Source organism: Salvelinus alpinus, chromosome 2, assembly GCF_045679555.1.
Source record: "Salvelinus alpinus chromosome 2, SLU_Salpinus.1, whole genome shotgun sequence".
In the NCBI taxonomy this organism is placed as follows: domain Eukaryota; kingdom Metazoa; phylum Chordata; class Actinopteri; order Salmoniformes; family Salmonidae; genus Salvelinus; species Salvelinus alpinus.
The window spans coordinates 46,139,126-46,153,786 of NC_092087.1; the positions used below are offsets into that span (position 1 = coordinate 46,139,126).

Sequence of the window (14,661 nt, forward strand, 5' to 3'; positions counted from 1 at the left end):
GTGTGTGTGTGTGTGTGTGTGTGTGTGTGTGTGTGTGTGTGTGTGTGTGTGTGTGTGTGTGTGTGTGTGTGTGTGTGTGTGTGTGTGTGTGTGTGTGTGTGTGTGTGTGTGTGTGTGTGTGTGTGCACTAGATGACAAATCTGTCATTGTGCCCTTGAGTAAGGCAACAATCATTTCGCTACACTCGCTTTAACATCTGCTAACACATGTGTAAGTGACAAATACAATTTGATTTGATTTAACCCTAATTGCTCATTTAAGTCACTCTGGATAAGAGAATCTGCTAAATGACTAAAATGTAAATATGCTAGCACCAATTTTAATAACATTTTAAAAACGTTTTATACATACACTCCCCTACGTATTTAGTTGGACAGTGAAGCTAAAATGTTTAATTTGTCTACGTTTTATATTTGACCTATGTCACAGAATGCCACCTTTTATTTGAAGGTTTTTCATACATATCTGTTTTACCGTTTATTTATGAATACACTTTATGTATCGAGTCCCCTCATTTGAAGGTGTCATAAGTATTTGGACAAATTAATTTGTAATTCAGTTAAGAGTTTAGTATTTTGTCCCATATTCCGAGCACGCAATGACTACATCAAGCTTGTGATACTCAAAAGGTCAAATAGGGGGAGCCTATATTTATCCTGCATGTACAAGGGGGTACCTTGTACAAGTGTGAAATGAAAATGTGTTTTTTGCATATCGCAACTCCCCCTGAGAGTCAGGTCACAGCCAGGGATCAGTCATTACTGACAGGGACCCTGGCGCAATTAGCGTTAAGTGCATTGCTCAAGGGCAGATCAACAGATTTTTTATCTTGTCGGCTCCGGGATTCGAAATAGCAACCTTTCAGTTACTGTTCCAACGCTCTAAACGCTGTCATCTCTAGGCTACTTGCCGCTCTCTACAACCTTGTTGGATGCATTTGCCGTTTGTTTTGGTTGTGTTTCAGAATGTTGAGCCCAATAGAAATTACTGCTAATTAATGTATTGTGCCAGTTTGGAGTAACCTTTATTGTAAATAAAAATAGAATATGTTTCTGAACACTTCTACATTAATTCTACCATAATTAATAGTGAATAATGATGAGTAAGAAAGTTTTGACTGCAAAAGTTGACTACTTGAGTATATTTTTCTCCAAATACTTGACACCTTCAAATGGGTGGACTAGATACATAAAGTGATTTCATTTTTAAACGGTAAAATGGATATGTGTGAATATACGCTAAAATAAAATGAGACATTCTTGGCTGTTGCCTCATGTAAAACATTTGAGTATAGAGCCAAATTAAAAGTTTTAAATTTACTGTCCAAATAAATATGTAAGGGCGTGTATGTGTGTATATCATACGTGTGGTGTCATCATTATGATTTACTTATTAATTATTTAATTATGAATACTTAGTTTCACTTTGCACTGTGGTCTTTCTTGTCTGTTGTTTTTAATATTTTAATTCATAAAACCACAGATTTTACATGAAGTTGAAGTAGTTTTCTGTTTACTGTTGTCTATATGATGTTTACTATGTTCCCTTTCAGTCGGTCACTCGGTATCACATACTATGGGGAGTCAACGACCAATCCTATTCACTTGAAGCAAACTAAAATCACGCCCAGCATGTCAATGGATGCCGAGCCCGCCCTCGGAAGCCCCACCTTCCTGGCTATAATACCAGGGCTCGGGCTTCCTGGCTATAATACCAGGGCTCGGGCTTCCTGGCTATAATACCAGAGCTCGGGCTTCCTGGCTATAATACCAGGGCTCGGGCTTCCTGGCTATAATACCAGGGCTCGGGCTTCCTGGCTATAATACCAGGGCTCGGGCTTCCTGGCTATAATACCAGGGCTCGGGCTTCCTGGCTATAATACCAGGGCTCGGGCTTCCTGGCTATAATACCAGGGCTCGCATCCATTTCCTCAATTCTTCACTCTTCAGCTCGCTTGACGCAAGAACATGTCACGCAATTTACTAACTTTTTAAGCACACAAAGGCTACAAGGTTCGGCTCCGACTTAAGTATCTGTTAATGGGGAGAAAGTTCTAGTCCCTCTAGATGTTGCGAGTTTTGGGTCTTGGTATTGGTTTTTGTGTTTGCTAAAAGCTAACTACTTTCTGCTCTGCTTGTGTAGCTAACGCTTCCTTGCTTGGATAACATTTGTGTTTGAATCTCAAACCCTGCCTAGGGCATGTGGTTTCACAAGGAAAATTAAAGATACTCACGAGCGCTGTCCTGTTGCCTGGAGTGTTTCACTGGCAGTTTTCAGAGTCCGGATTCCAGGGATGATGTACTATCCCTGATTGGCTATGGAGGATTTGAGTGTGATCGGATGACATCAGTCCGGGGCAGCCTGAAGCCCTGACTTCGGATTTGGTGGGGGAGAGTGAACCTTTGGTGGTGAATGCACCATTGATGGCGTTTTTTCCCCCCACAGCGGAGTTACTCCAGGTTTGGGGGAGGTATTTACCTCTTGTCCCTGCAACTTTGAAGTGTCACTTACCCCTGTTTAAAGACTTTGCCGATGAGTAGCGAGTTACTTAGCTCCAGAGGCTAAAAAGGGGGATAATCCTAGCATGGTGCTTCAGAGTAAACAGCGCCGGTTCTCGGGATTCCTGAGACGGACAGGCAGATGTACTTGGATGAGCCAGTTTTGCCAACAAGTTTGTATGGCTCTGGGCCTTCGTCCCCAAGCATTTACTGTTCTAATAGTGCTTCCAAGTGGCTCAGTCAATGGGGGCAAGTGACTGGTTACAGAGGTCCCCGTAGCTGGTGTTTGCCTGGTATCAGAATGCACAGTTCCTTCCCCACATTCGGACACACGGTTGTCAAGAGTGGTGGATATGGGGCCTCCCGGGTGGCGCAGTGGTCTAGGGCACTGCATCGCAGTGCTAGCTGCGCCACCAGAGTCTCTGGGTTCGCGCCCAGGCTCTGGCCGCGACCAGGAGGTCCGTGGGGTGACGCATAATTGGGCTAGCGTCGTCCGGGTTAGGGAGGGTTTGGCCGGTAGGGATATCCTTGTCTCACCGCGCTCCAGCGACTCCTGTGGCGGGCCGGGCGCAGTGCGCGCTAACCAAGGGAGCCAGGTGCACGGTGTTTCCTCCGACACATTGGTGCGGCTGGCTTCCGGGTTGGAGGCACGCTGTGTTAAGAAGCAGTGCGGCTTGGTTGGGTTGTGCTTCGGAGGACGCGTGGCTTTCGACCTTCGTCTCTCCCGAGCCCGTACGGGAGTTGTAGCGATGAGACAAGATAGTAATTACTAGCAATAGGATACCACGAAAATTGGGGAGAAAAGGGGATAAAAAAAATTTAAGAAATTAAATAAAAAAAATAAAAAGAGTGGTGGATATGAAAACAAGCATAACAAAATATAATAATATATATATTATCCCAGTAGTCAGGGTGGCCTTTTACCCCTTCAGGAGATAATTTATGGGAGACTGGCAGCGTGCTCCATCCAGTGGCGGGCATGCAGAGTTTCACCATGGGCGATGAAAACTGTGACAAGGGGGTAGGTTCTGCAGTTTGCTGTGCTTCCTCCTCATTTTCGTGGCGTCATTACATCATTGGGTCCCCAAGGTCCTAGCGTCTGTCTTGAGAGAGATTTCCTCTCTCCTTCAAAAGTAGGGTATTCAGTTGGTCCCCGTGTCAGAAGTACAGAGCGGTTGGTACAGCTGGTACTTCTTAGTTCTCAAGAGTGATGTAATGTTGCATCCTATCCTGGACTTGCGTGTTATAAACAAACACCTCAAAACGCTCACACTTCACCCCATATTGGTTCATGTCCATAGATCTGAAGCATACATATTTTCATGTGCTATACGTCCTCCCCATCTCCCTATTGCCTGCACCTTTTCTATAGTGGTGGAAGCGGCGTTGTGACCGGTGTGGTGCCAGGGGATCCGAGTATTGGCCTCTCTGGACGATTGGCTGGTTGTGGCGGAGTCAAGAAACCAGGTGCCAGCAGCATACCACCCTGCCTCCCATTGCTGGCTTGCCTCTGAAACTAAGCAGGGTTGGTTCTGATTGGTCCCTGGATGGGGGACCAGACACTGCTGGAAGTGGTGATGGAGGGATGGTAGGTGGCACTTTTTCTTCTGGTTAAAAAAAATATACCAATGTCCCAGGGCAGTGATTGGGGACATTGCCCTGTGTAGGATGCTGCTTGTGTGGAGTGGTGGGAGGATTTTGCACCCATGAAGGTTGAAGATTTATATGGCAGCCATTTTGGCGTTTCATATAGGGATGGCTCTACCCTGGGATCTCATCCTCTGGTGGTGTGGTTCCTGAAAGGCCCGGACCATAGAGTCTATGCGTATGACACCGACCTGGGACCTGCTGTTGGTCCTGGACGCTCTGTATGAGCCTCAGTTTGAACCATTGGAGTCTGTGGACCTGATGGTCCTTTCCTCCAACACTGCCCTGCTCATGACCTTTGCGTCGGCCAAGCGCGTTGGGGATCAGTGCACTCTTCCTGTTCAGAGTTTGCGTCTGTTTACTCCGAAGTGTGGTTAAGTCCTAATGCAGTTGCTCCTAAGTTTATGCCTATGAGTAGGGTGGCTCCTGTCTAACTATCTTTCACACCTCGTTGATTTACGAGGGGGGCGGGACTTCCGTCTAGGATTTGAATATCACAACCAGGTGTGATTTCACACCAGGATGTAGTAAATACCATACCCATTTTTCTGAGTGGACGGGGCATTACCACATGTTGTATATAACCACACACCCCACTGTTCTGATTACACTATTGTGGATGTGAGGAGGGGTGCTGTGTGCAGACATGTTGTGAAAGGTGTTGGTGGGGTGACAGAGACTATTGTATTGAACAAGGGGCTATTGTATTGGGGCCTATGGTGACACCGTAGGGGTTGATGTGATGGGTTAGTTAGGATGAGGGTTCCATGTCTTGGCATAACACTTATACTCCTTTGTCCACATTACTTAAGTGAGAATGCTTGAAGTTGTGATAGGCTAGTCAGGATGGAGGTGTGGGTGTTTGTGTGTATTGGTGGGGAGGGGCTGGTGATGTGGGTCTGGACAGTTCAACTCTAAAAATGCATGGTTGACAAATCTTGTGATTTATTAGGGGGTGGGAGGTCATACCAAGATGTACATTTCACACCCATTGTTCTGAGTGGCCGGGGCATCACACTAGGATGCAAATATCTCACCCATGTGACTTCCCATAAGGATGTGAACATCACATCCTCATGTTTTGAATTTATTTACCAGGATTTGTATGTAAAATTCATACCCCACTGTTCTGATTATTGTAGTCTGGATGTGATGGGTTAGCTAGGAGGGGGTCCGTGTGTCTGTGTGCGACATGTTGTGAAAGGTGTTGGTTGGGGGACCGAGACTATAGTGTTGATCAAGGGCTAATGTATGCATGTCGCGTCTGGGCATGAACACTGTACATTTCTATATTTTATACCTCATAAATGTATCAAATTGACATCAATTTATGTTTCCATTGACATTTGAGTCTTTTAGCTGACACTCTTATCCAGAACGACTTACAGAAGCAATTAGGGTTAAGTGCCTTTGCTCAAGGGAATCAAGTCATATATGGATGTGGCTGCACTACATCATCATTCTCCATCTGCCAGTGTGCTTCAATAGGACAAAGTGGCAAGAGTCACCCATGTGCCACCATTTGGAATTCTAGTGTACTATAAACTGGGTGGTTCAAGCCCTGAAAACGTATTGGCTGAAAGCCGTGTTATGTCAGACCGTATTCCACAGGTATGCCAAAATATGTATTTGTACTCTTCTAATTATGTTGGTAACCAATTTAAAATAGCAATAAGGCACCTCAAGGGTTTGTGGTATATGGCCAGTACACCACGGCTATGGGCTGTGTACAGGCACTCCGTATTGAATTATAAACTTGATCTCCACTATAAAAAAACATGTAGACTTTCGATCTCCAGCTGTCCCGTAGTAATGAATGTGTCAGGAGTCGGGACAAGACAGACAGGCAGACAGCTTTTCTCAGCCATTCAGAAATCATGAATCAGCTGGCATTATTTGTATGGATTTAAACAAAGAAATGTCAATAGAAAACAGGTAAAACCAAACGAAATGTAGCTAGTTTGCAGTTTTTTCCAGCTTCAGTTTGAAGTGATTGTGTTCTCTGTGCTGTTGGCTAGCTCCTCTGAACAAGTGTCCTGAGGAGAGAGCACATTTTCTATGCCAGGCAAAATCACGCATCATTTGCTCATTGTTATGGATGTATCCAAATAAATGTCACTAGAAAACAGCTTAAACAAACACAAGTGCAGCTACTTTGCTCTTATTCTGGCTGCAATGTATGATGTGACTGTAAATTAGCCGTAGTTGGCTAGATATCAAACGTTACCAGCCAGTATGACAATGGAACATTTAGAACAAACGACTGGGTCATGTTCATAGATACAGAACAAAAATACTTGACGACTTTGTCGCATCTCTGGCAACTGAACCGATAGAACGAACGACTAGCCTACTTGGGTAGCAATCTTAGATTCGTGTCAGGACTATATCTCATGGAAGGATGAAATAGTATGAATAAATTCATCTAAATAATGTTTTATATTTATCCTTTATTTAACCAGGCAAGTCAGTTAAGAACAAATTTTAATTTACAATAACGGCCTAACCCAGCCAAACCCTCACTTAACCAATTGTGTGCCGCCCTATGGGACTCCTGGTTGTGACACAGCCCGGGATCGAACCCGGGTCTGTAGGGACGCCTCCAGCACTGTGATGCAGTGCCATAGCCTGCTGCGTCACTTGATCCCCGAGTTAAAATGTCAATCATTATTTGAATATGTTGGTAACCCGACGTCGTCTTGGGCCTAACAACACCTGTACCAATATATCCTCCAAACACCGGCTTCGAGGGAATTATCACTTAAATGCCACACCCCCTCGTGCTTTATTGCTCAAGTGTACAACGCACTGCTTAAATTACCTGAGTTATATAAACTCTGCATGAATTTCATTCATACACATATGATCTTCTTGTCATTTGTTAACAATACAATTATCTATCACTGGCCCAAACCCACTCTAATTCACATACTGCCCCAACAGATCCACAGACGACGTAATCACTCCACACTGCCCTTTCCCACCTGGACAAAAGGTACACCTATGTGAGAATGCTGTTCATTGACTACAGCTCAGCGTTCAACACAATAGTGCCCACAAAGCTCATCACTAAGCTTAGGACCCTGGGACTATACACCTCCCTCTACAACTGGATCCTGGACTTCCTGATTTGCCACCCCCAGGTGGTAAGGGTAGACAACAACATGTCTGCCATGCTGATCCTCAACACTTGGGCACCTCAGGGGTGCATGCTTAGTTCCTTCCTGTAATCCCTGTTCACCTACGACTGAGTGGCCAAACACGACTCCAATGCCATCATTAAGTTTGCTGACGACACAAAAGTGGTAGGCCTGTTAACCGACAACGATGAGACAGCCTATAGGGAGGAAGTCAGAGACCTGGCAGTGTGGTGCCAGGACAACAGCCTCTCCCTTAATGTGAGTAAGACAAAGGAGCTGATCATGGACTACAGGAAAAGGCAGACCGAACAGGCCCCCATTAAAATTGACGGGGCTGTAGTGGAGCGGATTGAGAGTTTCAAGTTCCTTGGTGTCCACATCACCAACGAACTATCATGGTCCAAACACACCAAGACAGCCGTGAACAGGGCACGACAACACCTTTTCCCCCTCAGGAGACTGAAAAGATTTGGGATAGTTACCCAGATCCTCAAAAAGTTCTACAGCTGCACCATCGAGAGCATCTTGACCGGTAGCATCACTGTGTGGCATGGCAACTGCTCGGCATTTGACCATAACGCGCTACTGAGGGTAGTGCGTACGTCCCAGTACATCACTGGGGTCAAGCTCCAAAAATTGTCAAAGACTCCAGCCACCCTAGTCATAGACTGTTCTCTCTAATACCGTATGGCAAGCGATACCGAAGCGCCAAGTCTAGGTCCAAAAGGCTCTTTAACAGCTTCTACCCCCAAGTACATCTGCCTGCGGGGCCGGGGCCATTGGCGGGAGCGCCCACTCCAGTGTTAGAGCCACTGGCCAGCTTGAAGGTGTGGCCGTAGGTGGGGAATCCAACCAGGAGCTTCTCAGCGGGGGCACCATTGCTCTTCCAGTACTTCATAGCATAGTCCTGAGAACACACACAGTATGTGGTAGTGAGAACACTGGAGAGAGAAGAATTATTAAGAAATGTGCTACTCACTCTCAGCTCAAAACTAAATAGGCAGGAAGAGATAGATGAGCCGAGGAAGGGAGAGAGGAAGAGATGGACACGGAGAGAGAGACTCACCACATCGAAGTAGATGTAGTCTCCCTGATCAGTTGGTCCTCTGTAGAGAGGGCTGTTTTCTCCAGTGTTGTGTTCCCAAGATCCATGAAAGTCATAGGTCATCACATGCAGATAGTCCAACACCCTGAGAGCGAAAGAGAGAGAGGGAGAGAAACAGAGGGAAAAAGAGAGTTTCCAATATACCAAGAAGTATTTGATAGATCATGCATGTTAGATCATGCAAGAACTAATATATGAATGAGACCCAGTGTGTATGTACTGACAATCCAATCTCGGCGATCTGGTATCCGGTGTCGATGGTTCCCTTTCCGGCAGAAACAGCTGCAGTCAGCATCAGACGAGGACGGTTGGTGTTCTTTCCTTCAGTCTCAAAGGCAGCCATCAGCTCCTAGAGGGAGACAGTGCACAGAGAGGTGTGTGTGTTCATTTGGGTGTTCAAGTGTTCATTCTTGTTTGTGTGTGCATGAGCTATTTTGTGCGTGTGTGTGTGTGTGTCTGTACGAGTGATTGTTAATCTGCGTGTGTGTGTGTTTATTCATGTGTGTTCATTCATGTGTGTGTGTGTGTGTGTGTATGTGTGTGTGTGTGTGTGTGTGTACGTGTGTACGTGTATGGGTGTTTGAGTCTAACCTGCAGCAAGGTGGTGAATCTGGCCTTGTCTGCGGGTGGGGAGCCTCTGGATCCGGGATACTCCCAGTCAATGTCCAGGCCGTCAAACTGGTACTGCCTCAGGAACTTGATAACGCTGCTGATGAACGTCTGGCGGTTGGCTGCACTGGACACCATTGCTGTGAACCTGGGTACACACACACAGCTCAGACACAGGGTGTGTGTGTAAATGTGTGTGTGCACTTGCATGTTTATATGCATCTCCACTTACGGCTGAGTGCCAAAATTCCATCCTCCAATGGCCAGCAGAGTCTTCAGGTTGCTGTTCCTGTTACCAAATAAAAGACTTAGGGTTAGTCCTGGCTTAGGTGTGCATGTGTGTGTACCACGGGAGGCTGCTGAGGGGAGGACAGCTCATAATAATGTCTGGGATGGAGCAAATGGAATGGCATCAAACACATGGAAACAATGTGTTTCACATATTTGATACCATTCCACTAATTCCGTTCCAGCCCTTACCACGAGCCCATCCTCCAAAATTAAGGTGCCACCAACCTCCTGTGGTATGTACATGCCTGAATGAGAAAGTGTTTGCCTGCATTTGTCTATGTGTGTGCATGCCTGCTTGAGTGTGTGTGTGTGTGTTTGTGTGTGCGTCTTTGTGCATGTGTGTGTCTCTCTCACTGGTTCTTGAGAGCCTGGAACTGTCCGTAGAGTTTCTCATCGTCCCATTCGTAGGTCTTGATCTCGTTGTTGGCCATGCCGGCAAAGGCATAGATCAGATGGTCACAGAGACAGGGGTCCACGTTGGCGGGGAAATACTTGCCTGCTCCTGGCCGGTACTGGCCCCAGTTAGTGAAATAACAGGAGAGGATGTAGGAGGATCCTATGGAAGGGTAGTAGTAAGGTTAGAGTTTGGAGTTAGACAGTTTTAGAGTCAGGGTTGTCATGCTCTGTAAGTTGAGTTATTGTTCTTTGATTGGCTACTTACCTAGATGCTTGCTACATGTAAATGAAATGTACTTAAAACGTACCTAGATGCTGGCTACATGTAAATTAAATGTACTTAAAACTTACCTAGCTGCACATGCAGCAGGAGAGCCAGTCCTAGAGAGGGAGGAAGAGGAGAATAATGAGAGAGAAAGCGAGAGAGACAGAAATAATGAAAGGAGAAAGAAAAAGGGAGCGATTTTATCTTAAATTAAACTTTTTAAAAAGTCAACATAATTCAGAACTGTATTGATAATGATTTAAAGTGCAGTTCTTCCCCTCAGACATGAATATAGGTTGGTCATGGGGCTGGCAACCTCAGTCCTTAGAAACAGACATTGAACACAGTAGCATTGACAAAATGCAGAGCTAGAGGACATTTATCACTGGCCAACTCTCTCCATAGGGACCCTTTTATGTTTAAATGTTGGTAATTGTCATTACAATGAAAATGTAAATGAAAGGTTTGAAAGAAAGATAGAGCAATTGTACTGTTATAGGCTAAGTATGACAAAATAAATTCCACTTACCAACGCAGATGAGTAGTTTGCCCATGGTTGCTCTGTACATTGCTCCATGGGCTGCTGGACCCTTTTATACTCTCAACGACCAATCCTATCTCACTCAAATCTCTATGACTTTCCCATTCCGCAGCAAAACTCAATCAGCCTCAGTCACTTGTTTGAACAAGGGTTTCCACTGCCTTAACAAACACACTGATAAACTTCATATGTCCTTGTTTTAAGACATGATAAGCTGACGTTTAAGAAAGCAAGTCTGTTTATGGTTGTAATGATTTGGTGAAACTGACAACCATAGAGATGGGTGCATTAGTCACCCCTTAGCCTCTTCAGTATAGCCCCTACAACTAGCCCCTGCACCCTAGCTAGCACCTTTCTCCTACCACCAAACCCACTATATACTTGTGGAGATTGCCTATTGTTCCTCTATATATTTGTATATGTATATATTCTTATTCCAATCCTTTACTTAGATGTATGTGTATTAGGTAGTTGTTGTGGAATTGTTAGATAACTTGTTAGATATAGCTGCACTGTCAGAAATAGAAGCACAAGCATTTTGCTACACTAACAATAACATCTGCTAACCATGTGTATGTGACCAATACATTATAACTTGATTTGAGATTGACCTTGAAATGGGATAGATGTAAAGAATATGGTGACCATTCTACCAAGTCAAGCTCAAGGTTGAGATGTCCCCATAATTAATTGATCTATCTTATGTTTCAGTTGTACTAGCAGTGGGCTGAAGGTTGGGGGGAAGTGCCTAGGGGATAGGGGTAAAAGGTGTGACTAGTGTCACGTTTGTTGAAAGATGGATTGGACCAAGGTGCAGCGTTGTAGGCGTATACTTTTCCTTTATTTTAAATGACACCGAAAAAACAACAAAATACTAAAACGAACGTAAAGCTACATGCAGTGCAGAAAGCAACTACACACAAACATAGTCAAGATCCCACAAACTAAAAGTGGAAAAAAGGCTGTCTAAGTATCATCCCCAATAAGAGACAACAATAGACAGCTGCCTCTGATTGGGAACCATACCCGGCCAACAAAGAAATAGAAAAACTAGAATGCCCACCCAAATCACACCCTGATCTAACCAAATAGAGAAGGCTCTCTAAGGTCAGGCCATGACAACTAGAGGGTAAGGGCAAGGGGTCTATTTAAAATTGAACATCAGGCTTGAGACAGACCTGTATAACCTCATGGTCTGCCTAGCAAAAGTTTTGGTACTTGGCGTAGCATAATTGATAATAGTAATAATGTATTACAATGCAGCCATGTAACAAGTAAATATTAAGAAATCAAGTGTACTTGTCAGCATTTTACCATATATTTTTTAGTGTATTGGAATCTGTTATTATTACTAATAGTTATGATTTATCCACAATGTCAAAAAAAACAATTGTCAGAAAATAATGTTTATTTTTTTTCATTACAGTCACATTACAGTCACTTGTTTGTACTGGTGTTTCTGTAGCTATACCATGAATTCTTCAAAAGGAGTTAAGTGCTCTGATATATACCTTATCACATTTAACACAGTGTATCAGTCCTTATAAGTACCTTGAATACAATCACTAAGTTGATATCTTGGTTGAAGGATAGCATGTGCACAGCATACTCTGACTAAGCGTTTTGCTGTCTGCAAAGTTTTTAACACATGCAAACACTGCCTTCTTTGCTCAGCGCAGGAAATGAATCAGGAACTAGTAAATGTCAAAGCATCGCCTGAACAGCGACGTGAAGCCTGAAAAGTTAGATTAAAAGTCTGATGCCATACCGATTACACAACAGCTGTCTCTGATTCGTTGGCGAGGAGAATTCTTAGTCATTTATTGGTAGCAAGAAGTGATATGATTGGTTGTCGCAACCCAAAAGGTTCTAGACTCAACATTGTCAGTGGGTGCCATATGGGCTCTGGATGTGCTGTCACACACCTTTTGTGCCAGGGAGGAAGCACGTTCCGATGGCGAGGAAACGGCCTATGGAACAGTTCAATTAAACCATGCCTCCCCTGCACATCTGGTGGTCAACCAATAACTCGTGCTGACTACAGATTAGAAGGTTGCATGTTCAAATATGTTGGGGTGAAGGTTTTTATGCACTCAGCCCTGGCTTAAGCTATGTAGCTTTTATTCCTTTTATTGTATTATTCTTGTTTTTGTTTTATAGTCTTTACTGTAGTACAGTGTCCTTGAGTTTTTTGAATGGCGAGAGACTGAAAAAACAGCTTCTATCTCAAGGCCATCAGACTGTTGAATAGCCATCACTAGCCGGCTACCACCAGGTTACTCAACCCTGCACCTTAGAGGCTGCTGCCCTATATACATAGACATGGAATCACTGGTCACGTTAATAATGGAACACTAGTTACTTTAAGGTTTACATACATATACAGTGGGGAGAATAAGTATTTGATACACTGACGATTTTGCAGGTTTTCCTACTTACAAAGCATGTAGAGGTCTGTAATTTTTCTCATAGGTACACTTCAACTGTGAGAGACGGAATCTAAAACAAAAATCCAGAAAATCACATTGTATGATTTTTAAGTAATTAATTTGCATTTTATTGCATGACATAAGTATTTGATCACCTACCAACCAGTAAGAATTCCGGCTTTCACAGACCTGTTAGTTTTTCTTTAAGAAGCCCTCCTGTTCTCCACTCATTACCTGTATTAACTGCACCTGTTTGAACTCGTTACCTGTATAAAAGACACCTGTCCACACACTCAATCAAACAGACTCCAACCTCTCCACAATGGCCAAGACCAGAGAGCAGTGTAAGGACATCAGGGATAAAATTGTAGACCTGCACAAGGCTGGGATGGGCTACAGGACAATAGGCAAGCAGCTTGGTGAGAAGCCAACAACTGTTGGCGCAATTATTCGAAAATGGAAGAAGTTCAAGATGACGGTCAATCACCTTCGGTCTGGGGCTCCATGCAAGATCTCACCTCGTGGGGCATCAATGATCATGAGGAAGGTGAGGGATCAGCCCAGAACTACACGGCAGGACCTGGTCAATGACCTGAAGAGAGCTGGGACCACAGTCTCAAAGAAAACCATTAGTAACACACTACGCCGTCATGGATTAAAATCCTGCAGCGCACGCAAGGTCCCCCTGCTCAAGCCAGCGCATGTCCATGCCCGTCTGAAGTTTGCCAATGACCATCTGGATGATCCAGAGGAGGAATGGGAGAAGGTCATGTGGTCTGATGAGACAAAAATAGAGCTTTTTGGTCTAAACTCCACTCGCCGTGTTTGGAGGAAGAAGAAGGATGAGTACAACCCCAAGAACACCATCCCAACCGTGAAGCATGGAGGTGGAAACATTATTCTTTGGGGATGCTTTTCTGCAAAGGGGACAGGACGACTGCACCGTATTGAGGGGAGGATGGATGGGGCCATGTATCACGAGATCTTGGCCAACAACCTCCTTCCCTCAGTAAGAGCATTGAAGATGGGTCGTGGCTGGGTCTTCCAGCATGACAACGACCCGAAACACACAGCCAGGGCAACTAAGGAGTGGCTCTGTAAGAAGCATCTCAAGGTCCTGGAGTGGCCTAGCCAGTCTCCAGACCTGAACCCAATAAAAAATCTTTGGAGGGAGCTGAAAGTCCGTATTGCCCAGCGACAGCCCCGAAACCTGAAGGATCTGGAGAAGGTCTGTATGGAGGAGTGGGCCAAAATCCCTGCTGCAGTGTGTGCAAACCTGGTCAAGAACTACAGGAAATGTATGATCTCTGTAATTGCAAACAAAGGTTTCTGTACCAAATATTAAGTTCTACTTTTCTGATGTATCAAATAATTATGTCATGCAATAAAATGCAAATGAATTACTTAAAAATCATACAATGTGATTTTCTGGATTTTTGTTTTAGATTCCGTCTCTCACAGTTGAAGTGTACCTATGATATAAATTACAGACCTCTACATGCTGTGTAAGTAGGAAAACCTGCAAAATCGGCAGTGTATCAAATACTTGTTCTCCCCACTGTATATATATGTGGAGGAAAGCACAGGTGTGGAGGACAGCACATGTTTGGAGGACTGCACAGGTGTGGAGGACTGCACAGGTGTGGAGGACAGAGGTCTAGGTGTTGGAGTAGAACGTAGAGGAGCGGAGGACTGCAGACTGACTGATGCATGTAGAGGTGTGGACTAGATGCTGGCAGA

At 44.5% G+C, this 14,661-nt stretch overlaps 1 protein-coding gene across 1 annotated transcript; it reads right to left on the reverse strand.

Moving 5' to 3' along the window:
- Positions 1-8,027: 8,027 nt before the first annotated feature.
- LOC139540894 (acidic mammalian chitinase-like) lies at positions 8,028-10,553 on the reverse strand. Its single transcript, XM_071344941.1, has 8 exons — positions 10,481-10,553; positions 10,038-10,067; positions 9,645-9,846; positions 9,232-9,288; positions 8,982-9,147; positions 8,615-8,739; positions 8,352-8,475; positions 8,028-8,192 (listed from the first exon to the last, which is right to left on the reverse strand). Exons 1-8 carry the CDS (start codon positions 10,518-10,520, stop codon positions 8,028-8,030), a joined length of 909 nt encoding a protein of 302 aa, XP_071201042.1. The 5' UTR covers positions 10,521-10,553.
- Between the last annotated feature and the right edge of the window lie 4,108 nt (positions 10,554-14,661).